This window comes from Pseudorasbora parva, chromosome 8 (assembly GCF_024679245.1).
Source record: "Pseudorasbora parva isolate DD20220531a chromosome 8, ASM2467924v1, whole genome shotgun sequence".
NCBI classification, from domain to species: domain Eukaryota; kingdom Metazoa; phylum Chordata; class Actinopteri; order Cypriniformes; family Gobionidae; genus Pseudorasbora; species Pseudorasbora parva.
In genome coordinates this window covers 21,775,325-21,794,389 of record NC_090179.1, presented here as the reverse complement: position 1 = coordinate 21,794,389, position 19,065 = coordinate 21,775,325, and the positions used below count along the sequence as shown (strand labels likewise).

At 36.2% G+C, this 19,065-nt stretch overlaps 3 protein-coding genes across 4 annotated transcripts in view; all 3 read right to left on the bottom strand.

Annotated features, from left to right (window-relative positions):
- Positions 1 to 2,843, bottom strand: part of pds5b (PDS5 cohesin associated factor B) — a 62,646-nt gene extending 59,803 nt beyond the window's left edge. Inside the window, exon 1 of the mRNA XM_067450398.1 lies at positions 2,546 to 2,843. The gene's annotated coding sequence lies outside the window, so the exon portion shown is untranslated. The remainder of the gene's footprint in view (positions 1 to 2,545) is intronic.
- A 574-nt stretch (positions 2,844 to 3,417) lies between these two features.
- Positions 3,418 to 10,288, bottom strand: n4bp2l2 (NEDD4 binding protein 2-like 2). 2 transcript variants are annotated; one of them, XM_067450396.1, is made up of 6 exons: positions 10,165 to 10,288; positions 8,838 to 9,838; positions 8,510 to 8,634; positions 4,890 to 4,978; positions 4,543 to 4,619; positions 3,418 to 4,213 (listed from the first exon to the last, which is right to left on the bottom strand). In XM_067450396.1, the coding sequence occupies exons 2-6, from the start codon at positions 9,836 to 9,838 to the stop codon at positions 4,090 to 4,092; spliced, it is 1,416 nt and encodes a 471-aa protein (XP_067306497.1). In that variant the 5' UTR covers positions 10,165 to 10,288; the 3' UTR covers positions 3,418 to 4,089. The 2 variants fall into 2 exon arrangements, with proteins under 2 accessions (XP_067306497.1, XP_067306498.1); XM_067450397.1 differs by lacking the exon at positions 10,165 to 10,288 and adding an exon at positions 9,955 to 10,156.
- A 1,046-nt stretch (positions 10,289 to 11,334) lies between these two features.
- mmp13b (matrix metallopeptidase 13b) lies at positions 11,335 to 14,482 on the bottom strand. The gene is made up of 10 exons (XM_067451667.1): positions 14,387 to 14,482; positions 14,041 to 14,285; positions 13,803 to 13,951; positions 13,575 to 13,700; positions 13,272 to 13,427; positions 13,066 to 13,186; positions 12,811 to 12,944; positions 12,321 to 12,480; positions 12,106 to 12,209; positions 11,335 to 11,988 (listed from the first exon to the last, which is right to left on the bottom strand). Exons 1-10 carry the CDS (start codon positions 14,480 to 14,482, stop codon positions 11,888 to 11,890), a joined length of 1,392 nt encoding a protein of 463 aa, XP_067307768.1. The 3' UTR covers positions 11,335 to 11,887.
- Positions 14,483 to 19,065: the final 4,583 nt, after the last annotated feature.

Genomic DNA, 19,065 nt, shown 5'->3' with positions numbered 1-19,065 from the left:
AGAGCAAAGTTCAGTGTAGATCTCCAGTAAAGGCTGTCTAGTCTATTTTATTCATTTTAAAGTCGGATGACATTATTTCTCTTTTGATACAGGCGATGCTGAGTCATTAATACATCACCAAAGACAAACAAATATGATAGCGATCATGTACAAGTCCAATGTTTTAGTGATTATAGTTTGGTACAGTTAGCGTTAGCTTGTTGTAAGTCACCCACCGCAACTAACAAGGTAATAAGCCTGTGTGAATGTAGTTAATGTAGATTTACCTCTGTGTTGGGCTAAATGTTATATGGAAGAACTTCGAAGAAGCAGGATAATTTAATAATTAAATAATTCCGTGTGGTGAACGTGAACCTATGATAAGCATGCAGTCCATGTACGTCGCTGTTTTATGTCGGATGGATCGCCAAAATATCAAACCACTGAAGTTGAGCGAACTAACTTGTCAACGGTATCTGTGTCCTCCAAACTGGTCGTGAGCTCTGAGTTTTCGTGAATATCGCTCATTTTTCTCGCTCCACGTCACTCCGATCCTCCAAGCCTGTCAGCCACTGACTGTAAACAGCGCGTGCAGCACCTAGAAGCCCGGTCTGCAATACACATACCATGTAAGCATTGTATCGAGAATTTATCGAACTATTGTTATCGTTTTATCGAAAAGTATATCGTGATATTTATCGTTATCGTTTTATCGCCCAGCCCTAATCAAAACCAATTTCAATTTTTTACATTATGCAGTAAATTACGTTTTTATGACTGGATTCTGTCAGTGTGTCCGCGTCGCAGAAATTAATCCTTATAAAAGTTTAGTCCAAGAGTAGTGAGCGATTTATCCATTTGTTGGTCTTTTGTTGTTTGATGAACATTAAAATCCAGACAGCAGGGCAGCAGTAATATTACATTATAATCTTGGATAATGCAGTAGACAGCTCAGTGCCTTCATGCAGACTGATGCAGTAAATTACTACAGCATCGGTTTGTTATATCGGCCTTTCATGCTATAGCCGATATGCCGATGGATGTAAATAGATCAAAAATCGGCCGATAAATATTGGCGGCAGATACATCGGTGCATCCCTACGCTAAAGTTAAATGGAAAAATATTGTGTCTACACTTTTGACAAAAGTGTTAATAAACGACATTTCCATCAGCTATATCAATAACCATTTTAAAGTGATAATCATGTTTCCGCAAAAAAAAAAAAAAAAAAAAAAATCAATAAAAACCATAGAGAAACCTGTCAATTGACAGTCAGAACCACCTGGTAAAAGGGGAGGGGCATTCTATAAAGCATTTGATTGGATAAAAAGGGACAAGCGCAAGAAGAGTTGTCAATATTTTTGTAAACAAGTAAATGTAAAGAGGTTATCTTAAATCTGCTAATAGACCATTTCCAATGTTAATAGCAAAATAAATAAAAAAGATTCTGTTAAGTTTCAATGAAACGGAAGTAGTGATTTCATTCACTTTGGTTTATTGTCATTACAATACAAAATGATTTATATTCTGCAATAATAATTGGAAATATACATACAAATAAATGTACGGTATTAAAAGTGCTCTGCATTCCCCTAAGAGTGATCCATAAAGTTATAACAACACAATTATGCAAGAAATTAATAATGCAAGCTGAAGTGAAAATAGCTGCCATTTCAAAGGAGGATTAAAACAGTGCAGGTGTTTCACACACCCTGCAGACACCAAACATTTCACAACACCTCTATGCATGCAATTAGTAAACAATGCAACACATTTACAGACACCATTACAGCTTTACAATGATTTTGCATGGGGAAAAGAGAGTCTTACACTCTGACAGCAGCTTGGCTTTCTCAGCTGATTTCTTTGTGCTCCTTCATTGCTTTTTCTACAGCCACAACCAGGACAAAATACAATTTTGATCACACATCAGCTGTCATTGGAGTCCTTTGACAGTGGTTTATCCCTTGCAAACCCAGATAACACCCCTAAGGGGGTGTTTACAGGCTAAAATTCATTGCACACCACCACAGCTCCTCCGTTACTATCTAGATCCAACGCATAACAGCACGTCCGATCTCACCACGCAATGGGCTATATTAACCCATAACAAAAATGAATGCAAACTACAGTAGTAGAATCTGAAATAGGTTATGAATCGGATTTAAATAGAGGATGAGGCGGTTTACGAGCAGCTAAGCTAAGCTAACAGAGCTAAAACACAAACACACTCGTATGCACGTAACGTTACACATACACGAGGCATCAGAAAAGTGCACGGCCCTCTTTTGCAATGAAAACGACCGCGATAACACGCGTTACACGTAAACCAACAACAACTGTCATTGCAAATTAGATTTTGAGTTAAGAATGAACAGATTTGGGGGGAAAGACAGTGAGAGTCAGATGTTCTCGCATGGGTTAACAGAAGAATAGACAACCAACCGCCGAAAAGGAAAAAGCACCTAATAAAACAGCCACGAAAATGACAATTCCCATTAACGGACTCCAATCGGCGGAGTTCGATTTCACTCGCGTGAGATTTAAATTTAAATAGCGGTTTACCTTTTTGGAAAAAGTGCGCGCTCCACTCGCTTCTCCCACCACTGAGATCCTCCTGTCGGCTTCAAAATGGCGCCAATTTGTCCCTATCTGCACCAGTCAGTGCAGCTCCGCTCAATAACTTACAGAACCTCACTTCCCTCCTCCACTCGAGTTTATTTATTTAACTGCATGACTGTGTTTTTTGTGGCAATATCGGCAGTATTGGTCTGGGGAAATAATAATAAACTGCTATAACAGTCATGTAAGTGGTCAGTGCACAAACGAGCGTATATGTTGTCGCTTAGCAGGCTGGAGAGTGTGGTCTAACAGCGACATCTATAGGCCACCCATGAGGAGGACGACAGGCTGTCTCCGCCTTCACACACATTTATGACAGCTATGAATGGATACGGCAATGCACTGCAGCACCAGTGCTGTTTTATTGTTGAACCTGTTAAATTACTAAAGCTAAAACTGAAATAAAAATTATATATATATATATAATTTTTATTTCAGATTTCTCAATGTTATACATAATGTTAATACTGTCAAACGATTATTTGTGTTATTTGTATTTGTCATATAATTAAAAACATAGTTGGTGCACTTTGAGCTTTGATATTTATGAAACCTGGTATTTTAGGAGTCAAGGTTTCATGATAAAAAGTTATATTATAAAAATGTCAACATTTTTACCGTGCATTTCATGCTCAGCTCAAACCCTCTGCAATGCAAGTAAATCACTCCAGACTAAGTCTTCACACTATAATGTCTAAACGATCTTTTTGAATAGCCCACACTATTAATGGCACAACTTTATATTGAGTGGAAAAGCATGCAATCAACTGCAATGTCCTATGTGCATTCTTTAAAAAAAAAATGAATTACTGGCATCATATAAGAAAGCAGATTTTATTAAATAAAAATAGCAAGCATTTAAGAAAAGGTGTCTTGTTCTGTACATAAACCATCAACAAAGTACAACACAATAAAAAAGTAAACCCTGAGATTAGATCAGTGTCTAGTAGATTGAGCTGCTGGTCCTTGGAAAAATTACAGAATGCTTAAAAATACACACACTGTGTGTGCTGCTCCGATTCAGCATGTCCCTTTAGATATGTTTTATTTATTTATTATTCCTTGGAATGTATCTGGAAGCTCAGTACAAATTGTATGAGCCAGACTGCATAAAGTGGTCTTATCTTACTAATCTTCAACAATTAACAATGTGGTGATTTAGACAAATATTATTTTTAATATTATTTTAATTATTATAATTTTTTTATTAAAAAATGCAGCAAAAAAACATTTTCATATGCACACTAAGCATAAGTACAGAAGATACAAAAGAAAGCAATACTATTTAAACGGACATTCTCATCTAAACAGAGCATTTTTGAAATTCTGCAGTCTTCTCAAATGTTCATTAAAACCACCACACAGTCATTAAAACACATTTAGCTGCATCAATATATTACAACTGAAGAAAATAAACCTATTGTATTCTAAAAGATAATATGAAAATGTTTCTCTTTCAATGAGAGCTAAATGGCATCGGTTCTCCTTTAATGGCCTTTGTTTTTATGGGGAGGCACCACAGAATTCATCACAATATCAACATTCATCGGCCACTCAAAACCATCCAGCATCTTTGCTATTGATTCTCGAGGGACTCCATGCTTGTTCCTCCTGTTGATTAAATGAATAGACAGGAAATTAACCAGGATATCCAAGCTCTATTAGACTGCTATACAAAGCCTGATGTAAATGAAACAAATAAAAGTAACAGTATCTCTTAATTCAACAAGAATCAGCTGGTCTTATTCACAAGGATTTGAAAGATACTCACTGATCCTAGACTATAAAACATTTTATCCACTTAAACTCAACTGAATTACAAACCTCTGTACCGTAAGCCAAAACCTGATCTAAAGTCAATAGTCTCTCTCATTCAGTGATTAATAAAAGTCACTGTGTTCCTCGCCTAACATTTGAACCAAAACTATTAACAGACTTACTTTTCTAACTGGGCAGGATCATATTTCCAGTGGGTATCTGGCTCAAAGAAGTCCACTCTGTATCCGTTCTTTAAAGCCTGTGTGAAATATAGTGAATTAATAAAAATGTGTTACTAAGATAGCTTATCGTTCATTTTGCAAATAACCAGTGAAACGTAATGTAATGTAATACCGATCTCTAGAATCAAACATATGGTTCTAAAGCACTCCTAAAAGTTATAGACAAGGGTTTGATGCATTTCAGAGAGTTTCTAGAACCAGTTTAAAGCCTTAAAGCTTTGTGTTTCACAAAAAAAAAAAAAAAAAAAAAAATTAACTAATCCCATGCATTACTAAATTCTACTCACCATTTCAACATAAGGCTTCATCTCCCAGGCTTTAACATTAGTGTTGTCGATGATAACAGGTGAGCGGCCCTCCAACATTGCCTGTTCAGCTTGGAAATGACAAAGCCATAAACACATTTTTTTAAACAGGTGAATCTCACAAAAATGTCCTGGTCATATCTGACCCAAAAGCAAAAGAAGAAGAAAAAAAAGAATCTGTTTTATTTGTTTTTTGCACTGTAACATTATTTTCATGACATTTAAGCAATTTAAACATAAATATAAATATTTTTTCATAATTCAAATTATATTATATGTATTTGTATATCATTGATATTTGATAAATAAATGCAATCTTTATTTAATCCTTGTTTTACTGTAATGCCGTAAAAATGACTGTTTTGCAGATCATTGAAAATCAAAAGTGAATCACCACTGAAAAGAATTACAAAAAATAATAGCCCTAAAACAGGGTTAATTTACTTTATATAGTCTATAAAAAAATAAAAACAATTTTTTATTTATTTTGGGCTGAAATATGACCTGAACATATTTTTAAAAGAGCTATTCAAAACTAATGCTATATAAGTATGTAATGTAACCAATCATATGATTCAAATATAATATATATATATATATATATATATATATATATATATATTCGGGCTGTGTATTGCCAAGAATCTGGCGATACAATACCTATCACGATACAGGGGTTACGATACGGTATTGTAATATACTTTGCTGATATTGTAAGAGAGGCAATATATTGCGATATTTTTTTTTTATATATATATATATATATATATATATAATTTAAAAGAATAAAGAACACAACCATATGCCTAAAACACGAGACAAAGTATTTTATTTAATTAATACAGTACAATTTATATCACTTATCACTATTTTGTGCAATCTGAGTAAAGTAAAATGTAAAGTGACTGCAGGATTCTTTATGTTTATGTTTTAAAGGTTCACAGTATAGCAGTGGCTATTTAACAACAGAAAGTGCAGTCCATTTCATGACTGGAATGACTGTTTTCTTTTATATTTAATACAGGTAAGCTATTTTCTATAAAGCAGTCTATTGTATAAAGTGCTATTTCAAGTACTGAACTGCAGAGCTGGTGCATCCATATCCACATCGCTATGATCTTTCATTCTGCTGCCACCGCTGTCAGTTTTGGTGTGTGTTTATTTTGTTACTGAGAGGAAAACGTGCTGTACATTCTATCTAAATGCTTCTCAGCAGCGCGGGTGACGCCAGGGTGTTAAGCGAGCTCTTAGTTTCAATGTGTTTCCCGAGTATTCGATTTTAACATGGCCTATTAACCAAACACAATGATTCTTGTCGATTTCCTTAGTGGCTTCTTTTTAGATGAAGCCAAAATGAGTCCACACAGCGGAATAATTCTATCGTCTTGAGAGCTGGGTTTGCTAAAGCAAACACTAGCGATGCACGCACTTTTACCTTGCGCTTCTCCGGCTCCGCCTCAGTTATACGTTCTGAGATACGTCAACTGCTCATTTACACAAATATCTAATCAGCCAATCACATTTCAGCAATTTATTGCATTTAGGCATATAGAGATGGTCAAGATGATCTGGTGAAGTTCAATCTGAGCCTCAGAATGTGGAAGAAATGTGAATTAAGTTACTTTAAACCATGGTTGTTGGTGCCAGATGGGCTGGTCTGAGTATTTTAGAAACTGCTGATCTACTGGGATTTTCATGCACAACCATCTCTAGGGTTTACAGATAATGGTCCGAAAAGAAGAAAATATCCAGCAGGTGCCAGTTCTGTGTGGGAAAAAATCAGTTTGATGCCAGATGTCAGAGGAGAATAGCCAGTCCAGACTGGTTTGACCTGATAGAGAGGCAACAGTAACTCAAATAACTACTTGTTACAACAAAAGTCTGCAGAAGTGCATTTCTGAACGCACAAAAAATGTTGCCTGGTCTGATGAGTCTCAAATTTTTGCTTGGGGTCAGAATAGTGTCAGAATTTGGTGTAAACAACATGAAAGCATGGCTCCATCCTGCCTTGTATCAACAGGTGGTGTTGTAATGGTGTGGGGGATATTTTCTCAGTACACATTGGGCATCCTGGTACCAATTGAGCATCGTTTAAGCGCCACAACCTACCTGAGAATTGTTGCTGACCAGTGACCATGTCAATCTCTTTATTACCATCCACTCTTAGAAGAAAAGGTTCTATATAGAACCGTAAAAGGTTCTATCGGCGCTACGTAGTTGGAACCCCTAAAAAGTTCACTGCAAAAAATGCTTTTCTTACTTAGTATTTTTGTCTTGTTTCTAGTCCAAACATCTAAACATTCAAGCAAAAGTAATTGTCTTATTTTGGGGGTAAAAAAACTAAAAATTAAGAGTTTTTGTGAAGATAAGAAATGCATGTTTTCTTTGATAAAAATCCTTTTTGCAGTGTTCTATATAGAAACCTTTTTAAGTGCCAAAAGGGTTCTTTCTTGTCATTATAGTCTTTGGAGTATACTCAACTATATTTCTATAAACTTTTAAGGGTTCCAAATACATAGCACCAATAGAACCTTTTCTTCTAAGAGTGTAGTGTATCCATCTTCTGATGGCTACTTTCAGCAGAATAACACGACATCTCACAAAACTCAAATCATCTCAAACTGGTTTATTAATCATGACAATGAGTTCACTATACTGAAATGTAGGGCTGTGTGATTAATCATAACAGATTTTCAATTTCAGCTTCCAACAATTATGAAAGCAAGAGAATCGAGGTAAACCGATTATTGTTCCGCTGCCACATTCTGTCCAGCACACCTTCCTTTCCTTCACATTGGTGTGCTTTTGTTCATCCCTAATAGCCAAAACTTATCCAAATCACCTTCACATTTGATTTTTTTGTTTTTTGTTATTGTATTACTTCTCTGAATACCACTGTTAGTATTTTCCTAAAAAACACTGTTTATTTCATTTGTATTTTCATTCTGTCTAATTAATTTGTCGGTTTTGTTTGTAATTAGTTTATTTTTGTTCTTAGTCCTGACTGTTTATTTGTCTTATGTAATTGATTTGATTACATTTTCTTACATTAGTTAACATATTTTTAATTTTTGCTGAAGTATTGATAATTTCATTGAAATTTTAATTTCATTACTCACATTGTGAAATAAGACTTTGGTATTATCACCCACCAAAAATCATGTTAAATAATCGTGCTTATGTTTTTTTTGCCATAGTTGAGTAGCTCTACTCAAATGGCCTCCACAGTCACCACAACTCAGTCCAATAGAGCAGCTTTGGGATGTGCTGGAACCAGAGAATCACATCATTGATGTGCAGCCAAAATATCTGCAGCATCTGTGTGATGCTATCATGTCAATATGGACCAAAATCTATGAGAAACGTTTCCAGCAACTTGTTGAATCTATGCCACTTGGAATTAAGGCGGTACTAAAACGGCTGGTTTATTATATATTTATATGAATATATAACCTGGATATATTTAGATTTCACCCAACTAATGTTGAATTCCATATTCTAAATATATTATATATTATATGATAATACATGATTAAAGTATTAAATTGTAGGATGAAAATGCTTCCATGTGTATAAAAATATGTAACATAGGCTTTCCTCACCTCTCTTCTGATTCCAGTCGTGCGCGTCCCCAAGCAGAGCAGAATCAAAAACATATTTGTTGTCTTGGAAAAAGTAGTCATCTGTGCTCATTATGACTCCATTGGGACCAGTGGACAGGAGCTCTCTGAGAGAAAAGTAGTGTAATATTAAAAAATGTCCTCTGCATACCAAAACTAATCAATGTTTACAGACAATGCTAGCAGCACTTGACTAATCAATGCAAGTATTACTTGTAATACACCTTTAGAATTTAATCAAACATTTGGGCCCTGATTTGGTGTAGAAAAAACAATAAGGTCTTTTCTCTTCATATTTAGTTTTACTCACCTGGCCAAAGAAGATTTTCCAGATCCTGGGACTCCCCTCAACAATATGAGCTCCAAATGTTGATATTGGTCTTTTTCATGATTGTGCTGCTTCCAATGTGATACAGGTGTTTCATATTCCTCAGAGAATCCAGGATACTCCTGTGACTGGAAACTGCTATGTTCATGCCATCTGTTTGAAGGTAATGGTGGCCCTTCCCATGGGCCCCAGCTTTTATTGTTGTTGTTCGTATGAAAACTGTGGAAGTTCTCCTGGGGTCTCATGCCTGGAGGATACATGATTGGGCCTCCAGAGGTTGGGGGAGGGAAGAACTGAATCCTTGGGTTTGGAGGAGCCCATGGTGGAGGTGGATACCATGGCTCGGGGTGTCTTCTTCCACCAAAGTCATCCGTATCCCATTGTAAGCGAGGTCTCCAACTCTTTGGATCTTTTTGGTTGTGTTCATGTGGATCCGGGTATGGTCTGTAGGCTCTGCCGTGATCAGTTACGACAACAGGACTGTTCGTCCTGTTTGGTAGGTTGTTTTCAGGCTTGCAGGATGAATGGCGGCCATGCTCTTTAACCGATTTGGTGTCACCATCAACCTTATCTACTTCCTCAAGCTCTTTGTAAAATTCACAAAGCTCCTGATCAATAGAAGATTCTGGGCGACGCGGAGGCCCAATAAATGCAGTGCTAGTGACTCCCAACTCTCTAACAACACGTTCTCTGTCTGTTTGGCTTGTACTCTCAATAGAACATGTGTTAACTTTTTTCACATTAATGTCTGTTTGTATTTGTGTTGAAGGATCCAGTTGTTCACCATCTGGATTGACATTCTGTTGTGCCTTGAAATTAATTTCATCAGGTAAATAAGCAAATTCAGTCTGGTTATTGAATGATTTAGACACTGAAGTCACTCTGGCACCATTTGAGTGAATTTGTCGTGTGGTTTTATATGGTTCTTCTACATTTCCACCGTCAGGTGGAGAAGTAGATTTACTGGTGTTCACATTTGGCATCTATAAAGAATAAAACAGAATAAGCACCAACAAAATCACGTAGCAAAGCAACATCGTACACATTAACAGATTAATTGATTATATCTAGATGAATAGAATAGTCAAAGCAGGCCAACCTTTTAAGCTTCAGATCACAGGCATAACATAAGAATGTATAGACGTTTATATCTGTCTGCTTGACAATCCATCTTATACTATTTAAAAAGTAACGTTAACACAGAAACAGTTTTGATAACCAGGTCCACGTTTCAATGACTAACGTTAACGTTATATATTCTACGAATGATTTTTTCTGAAAACGATAACATTGCGCTGAAAAGCTTTACCTGACGTGTGGGAAAACGGGTAAGCACAAAGTTTACTTAAATGTTTTGTTTATCGATGTACATATCTGATAGTACAGTAAAGTCGAGCCAGGCGCATAGACACACAACAACACCACAATGGCGGAATAAAAGTGTTTCAAAATAAAAGTAGCTATAAAATGAAATGAAAAATAAAATAAAATAAAATAAAACAAAACAAAACAAAACATAATATTGCTAAAATAAAAAGCCTGTTATTACTACTTTGTTTTTTAATATTATGCCCAACTTTTCAACAGTAACGTAGCATGTGATATAAAATAATATGAATATATTATAGCTTATATTATAGTTGTAATGTTTATTAACTTACACATTTCAGTGAGGTGGGAGGTTATCGTCAACAAAAAGTAAAATTACAAATTTCCCTTCAACCAAAAGTGAAAACTCACTTGTGAAATTGTGCTCAAAAGTGCTCTTTCAGTTTAACCACAGAATATGTCAGTCACCAATTAGATCCTCTTTTGTTAATAAATGTGAAGTCTGAAGATCGCACAGTTAGCACTCTTTGCAGCCTAGCTTGAAATGAATGCCAAAACCATATTTTGTTTTGAAGGACGACCTACACAAAATACACATAAGGAAGTGGTGTCTTCAGATCCTCTTGTAGACTGCTGGTAAACCACTGGAACTAAACCTGCCTTTGAGTGAGTGCATTTGAGTCCTTTTTTAAGCTATTTGGGGTTAATCCTGATTTATAGACTTTACTGTGTGGTATTATTCAAAACACATGATGATAGCAAAATATGCTTATATAAAAGCATATTTTACTATCATGTGTTTTGAAAAAAAAAAGAAAAAAAAGAAAGAAAGAAAAAGAAAAAAAAAACTGAAAGTTTTTCTATACAATCCACAACTTAGCTCAAGTTTGCCACAGCATACCAGGCACACACGCAAACATGAGTGGTGATATGTGTTTTTTTGTTTGTTTACTGAAATCCCATGTAAACACTTGAGACAGCCAAACACCATGTCTTGTTTTTGTAATTCAGAGCAGCTTTTGAGAATATCATTTCCAAAAGCATTTAGTCCAGTCATAGACAGGGTCAGATGGAAATGACAAAAACAAACGTATCCATGATGGTTTTCATATGTTTATCAGTCATGACAGAGACAAACGATCCTCTTCGGATTGCAATTTGTGATTACAAGCATATTCTTCTTCTTCTTTATTACTATGAACAAATTGTTATTATGAATATTATGTATAATTCACAAGTTTTGTTGTTGTTGTTGTTGCTGATTTTATAGTCTGACCGGAGTCAGATCACTTCAATTCATTTACTACTACTTTAATATTAATTTAAGTGGCCACTTTGTATTGTTTATTCACTGTATTCATTTACTTAAAACCCATTAACACTTATGTGACAAATTCATATTAATAAAATGTTCAATTAATCAATTTTTCTGTTTATTTTTTAACAGTGGTATTGTAGAGGGCATATTTACAGTTTTCAGCTCAATCAATTTTTATTTCCCTTTCTTTGCTCCCCATTGGATGCATATAAAGGATCACACAGAAGTTAATTTTGCCAAAATATCCCAGACATTATTCCAGAATTATGGTCTATAAATAAATGAGAATCTACTGATTTACCAGCTCAGTAGTTGAAAACACATAAAAGTTAATGTTATTTTTCACAGCAGTTGACAGTTTATGGCACATCCACATTGTAAGTGCTCAACAGTTGAGTATAGAGTTGGCCCTCAGGATGCGCATGACCTTCCGTGAGGCGAAACTGTATTCAAACTGCATATGTTCACGGTAGAAGTACAAATATCCTGTTAAAAAAGAGAAACAACAATTATTTTAATTTTCATTTATGCCTTGGAGAAGTGGTTCAAATACATTAACTGACACAATAAGAAAGTTATGCAACTTTATTAATTTACACATACCAAAATGATAAGCAGCGGCATCCACTTCATCTCCAATTCCGGGAAAGTCTTCCTCAATTGTTCGTGGGTATCCACTATCCATGGTGCCTGTCTGCTCATCATAACTGGCAGAAGAGATGCAGTTTACATTAGCTTTTTAGCATACTATATTGACCCTTGGATTTGCTTATGGGTTCAGAATACTCAATAATATATGGATGAAGGTTTTATCATACCTCCAGTATTCCTCATCTACAAAAAGTAGAGTCTTGCCCGTATCTCGGATGTTAACAGCTGCATCTATTTTGCGGACGGTCTTTGGGAGACCCAGTTTGTGGATATATTTTGGATAGCCGTCAACTAGATTGTAGCCATTGAGAGCCCACATTTTGATACCTGTAATATTTTTCAATAATAAAAATATTTAGTTAATCTAACTCAAAAAAGTACCAGTAAGTGTTGCATTGATATTGTTAACGTAAAAAAGCTGAAATAAAATATAATATTAGATGAAAAGCTAAAGTACTGAAATTACTAAAGGTAAACAAAAAAGGAAAGAAAATATTATAATTATAGCAATTGTTTAAAAAATACTAAAACTTAAAGTAAAATTAAAATATAAGATAATTTAAAGAATAAATGAAGTGTTGGTGAAGAAAACGCTCACAATAACTTGAGCAAAATAAAGATAAAATGACAATGAATGACATTTGAATCGAAACTAACCACTGAATATGATGACGATATCTTTCTCTGGGTTCTCATAGGCAGCATCTACTTTGTTGGGTATTTCAGGCCAGGTACTTTTAATGAGGGTTTGTTCAGGTTCAGGCATTTGTGTATGTAGCCGCCAGTAAAACCTGCCAACAACAATATTATCAGGAACCATACTAGGATATAACACATTATAGACAAGTTTAAAAATGTGCTAGTGCAGCCAGGGACAGTTTTACCACAATGAACTGTGGGCTATTTTTGCACCTGTCTTTGAAAATGATTGTCTCTCCACGGAGTTCAGTGACGGCATCAAAACTCAGTTCAGGGTCACACTTGCTTGGAGCGTCGGGTTTGGGCTTGACTCTTCCCTGGTTTGGGTTTTCACCTTTGATTAACCAAAAACCATAGGTTGAATCAGGACTATAAAAATCTCTAGAATAATCTAGTGGTCAAAATGATGTATTACTCACCATAGAGAGACTGGATCCCCTCAATGTCATCTTCAGAGAGAGGGTAACCCTTGGCATAGGAGTACACCGGGTACATGAGTGACCCAGGGTCAGAGGAATGGGCCATACCGAGAGCATGGCCAAACTCATGGGCCGCGACCAAGAAGAGATTAAATGCTGCAAAGAGCATATTGAAGATTGATTAGATCATTAAAATGTTCACACATAGACAAAATGGTTCTTTTAAAAACTGTTCACTGAAAGGTTCTTCCTTTTGGAACCTTTGTTTTTAAGAGTGTAGCTATAAATGTGGTATTTTTGTACTGTGAAAGTCTTTGGTCCATGTTTCATCCTCATCAAAGTGTGTATCACCACCAATGCCATTTCCAGGGGGGTAAGCATGAGCAAGAAGCCCCTCCGGTCCATCAAATGGGTTGAAGTCTCCATGTTCTATCATTTGCATAAAAAACAAATATAGAGATAGAAATAAAAACTATAAAGAAATATCCTTCATTTTATTCCCACTTCAATGAATAATACAAATGTTGGTACCTCTTGCTCCAAAGCTGATCATGATATCCGCATTTCCCTCATACAGTTTCTTAAACCTCAGTGGAGTCACCCTGCTCCAGACATTTAAAGCATTTCGGACGGCTCTATCCACGTCCGCCTTCTTCAGGTCAGGGGTGTAGTTCAGAATCCTGAAAGTGAATAAAACGTATTGGCGTATATTTGAAAATAAAATGGCCTCTTTTTACCATATTCACTTATTTAATGTACAAACACAAACCTAAAGGTCAAATCTGTGGTTTGCCATTTGAGGTCTCGTGGAAAGTGATTATACTCGGCCACATCTGGAACTCCACAGCGAGCCATTTTCATGATCTCCAAAGTGTTGTCGTCCAGTTTTCCCGTCACCTCCAACCTAAAAAACTTTTGCATGTTTTGAAGTTTCTCTTGAATTTGCATGACATCAGAGGATTTTCTTTCTCCCTGGAGACCAGCCGGCATTCCATAGTACCTTTGAAGATATTTCTAAAAAATAAATAAATAAATTAATACAATTTAAAGGACAGAAAATCTTTTATCCCACAAAAAAACTCACACATTTTAAAGAAAAACAATATTCTTCCTACCTCAGCTAATAACACCTTGTCTTTCTCCTCAGTAGAAATAGGTTTTGCTAAAGCGTGTGTAGCGATCACCAACAATACCACAGCTGTGCGCTCCATGCTGACCGGATGGTGTTCCGCTCAGTCTGACAGGGTTCTTTATAGTGCTCTCTCCAGTCAAAAATTGTTTGTGATTCATGTAAAAAGTACCTTGGCCAATCCGCCACTTCCTCTAACCGCACAGCCAGCAGAATGTGGTTAAAAACTGCTTTTAGGACACCTGAGTGAGCATGATATCACTGCTGCGGCGCTACTTTAGGCGGCAAGTGATTTGTTGACTCATTTTGGTAAAGGACATGACAATGAAAGGATATAAAGTCATGTTCGTGCTTCTTGTTTTGATATTTTTGTGGATTTTAGAGTTTTAGTGCCGTAATAGTACATACCTCTCAGACTTGATACATTGGGATTTAAAAAATACACAAGACATCTATTTAAAGACCTAAACGTTATGCCAACTTCATTTTAAGATGACTATTAATGTATTTCCAGACTGCTGGAAAGGATTGTGAATCATAGCCATTCAGTTTTGACTAAGAGCTGGCATATGACTTTTATAATGTTCAGACGAATAGAAAGAGGACATTAAGCAGCTAATATATAAAGTAGTCAACATTTTTACCCAAATTAAATGGATAAAAATTACATGTATAATGTTACAAATATTTATTTTTCAAATAAATGCTGGTCTTTTATCCATCAAAGAACAAAATGTATTGCGGTTTCCAATAGTATTAGGCAGAACAACATTGATAATAATAAATGTGTCTTGAGCAGCAAATCAAAATGATTTCTGAAGGATCATGTGACACTGAAGCCTGGGGTCATGATGCTGAAAATCCAGCTGTGCACGCCATCACAGTCATACATGACATTTGAAAGTATATTAAAGGGGTGGTTGCATGTGATTTCACTTTTTTAACTTTAGTTAGTGTGTAATGTTGCTGCTTGAGCATAAACAGTATCTGCAAAGTTACAGCGCTGAAAGTTCAGTGCAAACTTAGATATTGTCTTTTAAAGTCAGTTTAGTGCCTACAAAAACGTCCGGTTTGGACTACAACGAGCTTCTTCCTGGGTTGGTGACATCATAAAACCTTGCTAGTCACCACAGATGTGACTTTTGCCCATAATGGTAAGGGGCGTGGCGTTTCTGGACAACCTGTGCTTGACACTTCAGCCAGTAAAAATACATCAAACTACATTTGGCCATCTAACAGACCATTGCGTTTTTCAGAGGGATGGGCTTCATAGAAGCAGGACGCAAACGAGCCGTTCAAAGGACAGTGGAGACAGTGGTGTGGAATAAAGATAAAATCTAAGAAAAATACACTGTCTTCAAGTATTAAGACATGTTATACTGTGCACCATAAACACAGCCAAGCCTAGAAGAAGAAAAAACACGGAACCACACCTTTAATAATATAAAACAGCTCTTTTCATTTTTAATAATATTTAACCGTTATGTGTTTCTGATCAAATAAATGCAGAGCATAAGAGACTTTAAAATATCTTACCGACCACAAACTTTTGAACAGTAGTGTATGATCAAAAACAAAATGCTCTGCATGTTTTGCACAGCTGTTAGGGGCTTTTTTACTGTTTCGCAGCATCATCATCACATGAAAAACACTGAGTCTTTTGGTTTTGGGTGGTGCAAAATCCGTTGAAAACAAGCAAAGAAATGGCACAGTTAGTAACAGATAGTAATTGGCCTATTTTTTTCTTCATATTTCCATTTGTATTATAGTATTAAGATACATTATTATGTCTAAAGTTTCAAAGAGCAAAATATTTTCCATGGCTGCAAGTGTAGGCATGTCCTGTTAATGGCAGCTGTCTCCCATATAACACAATATAATGGAGTGACAGAATTCTTGAGATGTGACTTTGCCACTCTACACCTCAAGTACACACATTATTAAGCAGCAGACAAGTGTCTAGCTTTCTAATAACACTGATTTTATCCAAGGTTTGTTAAATCGCTGCTCAAAAGCACTTGATACACTTGAGACATTATGATGTGCAGAAAACAGTTCAAACAACACAATATACATCATAGTATATCGTTTTCACAAATAGAGGTGATTAGGCTGGTATGTTAAAATAAGCACTTATCATCTGATATTTTGTCTGCCAGTTACGCAAAAGAATAATATCTTGGGTAACAGTGGAAATATAATTTACATTTCAGTAAAACAATTTGACCAGACTTATTGTTTGTGATTGATGGGCATTGAGCAATTCAATCTTTTAGAATACCATGATGTCTCAAATACTGTGCAAGAGAATTAATAAAAGTAACATTATTTATAAATGCAAGTAAAAACAGGCTAATTAAATCTCAACATCATGTATTAATTTTAAGGTTATTTCAGTGCCATAATTGATTCAAATCTCATCGGTTTTAGAAAGAAGCGAGCAAAGACACACACAATAAAACACTGTGTTTTATTTATTTATTTATTTAGCACCGGAAGCTGATGAATGTATTCATAACCTGGGGCCAAATTAAACCAACATCTATTTCAACAAAGAAGATGCAGTGAACTCCTACACTATCAGATACTAAATGATCTAATCCAAGAGCTGAGATCAGATCCTTCAGTCAATGAAAACACCCATGTCATGTCGCGAAGTAAAAGAGGTCTATATTAATCTGTCCTATTAATCCTTAAAAGACAAAGAATGCATTATGAAACTCTTGATTTTTAAAAACTGTGGGTGTGGATGACATGATGCCTATATGAGCAATAGCCATATGAAAATAATGGCATCCTTAATTGGAACTGTTAAAAAGGGAACCGGAATTATATAGCAACACTGCATAAATGCAAATGTGCTGATGGAGTGTGAATCATGTCAGAATATGTCCATGGGGAACTTCCCAGGTTTATGACATGGATCATTTCCCACATCTGCCAGAAAGTTAAATGAAGAAGCCGATGCCAGGTCTCAGGAGAGCACCTACCAGTACTGAATGGTAAATGAACCACCTATAGTGTCACTTACTGGAATAAACTGTTTGCTTTACATTTGCATTTACATTTATTCATTTAGTAGATGATTCTATCCAAAGAGACTTTCATCATAAGAAAGCAATACACATGAGAAGTTCCAGTAATACAAAGTTTCAGTCATACAGGAAGGGCTGTGATTTTGCCAAGCAAGCATATTTTGTTGATCCTGGAAAAACATTCCTGTCCGAAAATAGTCCTAACCCTATCCCTGCTTCTAAACCATACCCAACTGATATAAAATCAGAAGCACTTAACCCTTGCTGTAAGCCAAAACTTGGAACTGTAAACTTGTCCATCAAATTTAATTGGTGGATTGGAATGTTGTTCCAGGATCAACAAAGATGTTTATCCAACATGTTACTTGGTGAAATCACATCACCTTGTCAAGATGGGGTGGATTTTCCACCAGCAAGGAACAGAGGATGTAGACTCGTAAGAAAGAGTGGAGGAGTGTGCAGAGCCCGTGTCAAATGCAATGTCTTGAACTTGATGCAAGCCACAACCAGAAGCCATAAACAGAGGAGTAACGACGTGAAGTCCAGCCAGAAGAACATTTCAATAGTCATCCAGGTGGATGCTGCACACTCGTGGTGGTTGAGGAGATTCCCCCTTCCATGTAAAGCGCTTTGAGTGCCTAGAAAAGCGCTATATAAATGTAATTAATTATTATTATTATTATTATTATTATTAATAGTTCAGCCTGACAAGGGCCTGGTCGTGTTGAGTGTATCTGTGTTGCATGCTCGGTTAGGAAGGGCCTGATCTTCCTAATGTTGTGGAAACCTGCATGATCATGCTATTTTTGCAATGTGATATTTAAAGGTCAGCTGATCATCAAGGATTACCCCAAAATTCCTGGCTGAATTTGATGGGATTATCATTGATGAATTTAGCTGGCTGGTAAACTGGTGCTGTAGTGGCTGGGAAGATGAGAAGCTCTGTCTTATACGTTGTAGGTGATGTTCTTTCGTCCATGTTGAGATGTCCACCAGGCAATTTGAGATCCGTGCAGGTGCTGCTGTTGGATCATCTGGTTGAAATGAAAAGTAGAACTGAATCTAATCAGCATAGCAGTGGTAAGATAAACCATGTGCCTGTGCATCCCAGTGATGTAGGGGTTATGGAGAATAGGAAGGGCCCAAGAACTGATCCCTGAGGAACCCCATTAACCATGTGATTTGGGATACCTCACATGGTATCCCAATGGATACCTCCAGGTATCCAGGATACCTCCTCCTTGAAGGCAACCTTGAAGGACATACCTGTGAGGTACAATTCATAGCAAAGTGAAGTTATGCCCATTGATGAGAGGATGGACAAAAGTATTTGACGATTAAAGGTACACTGTGTAAATTAAGGGGACCCAGGGGTGTATATGTGGATATGGCTCATTCTAAGGTAATAAAAACATAACGGTACATTATTGAAGTTCTTTATATTGCATTTATGTCAATAGATCCTCATAAATACTACACACTGCAACAGTGTTGAAAGCTGCATGGCAATTAGTTGTCAGAGGTTTTTAATCTTTTAGATGCCACGGACCCCATAAATATGGTCATCCTCGTGTAAGGGTTTATTTTATTGAGGGCTTATTTTAGCCTAGAAATCTAGACGCACCCTAGT

What these genes read in the sequence shown, in the direction of transcription:
- n4bp2l2 (XM_067450396.1), bottom strand. Translation starts at nt 9,838, where the DNA reads ATGCCAAATGTGAACACCAGTAAATCTACTTCTCCACCTGACGGTGGA. An exon ending in GGAAAATCTTCTTTGGCCAG is followed by an intron (nt 8,635 to 8,837) that starts GTGAGTAAAACT and finishes CTTTTCTCTCAG; the next exon opens with AGAGCTCCTGTCCACTGGTC. An exon ending in CGACTGGAATCAGAAGAGAG is followed by an intron (nt 4,979 to 8,509) that starts GTGAGGAAAGCC and finishes GTCATTTCCAAG; the next exon opens with CTGAACAGGCAATGTTGGAG.
- mmp13b (XM_067451667.1), bottom strand. Translation starts at nt 14,482, where the DNA reads ATGGAGCGCACAGCTGTGGTATTGTTGGTGATCGCTACACACGCTTTA. An exon ending in ACAAGGTGTTATTAGCTGAG is followed by an intron (nt 14,286 to 14,386) that starts GTAGGAAGAATA and finishes TTTATTTTTTAG; the next exon opens with AAATATCTTCAAAGGTACTA. An exon ending in ACAATCATTTTCAAAGACAG is followed by an intron (nt 12,945 to 13,065) that starts GTGCAAAAATAG and finishes TGTTGTTGGCAG; the next exon opens with GTTTTACTGGCGGCTACATA.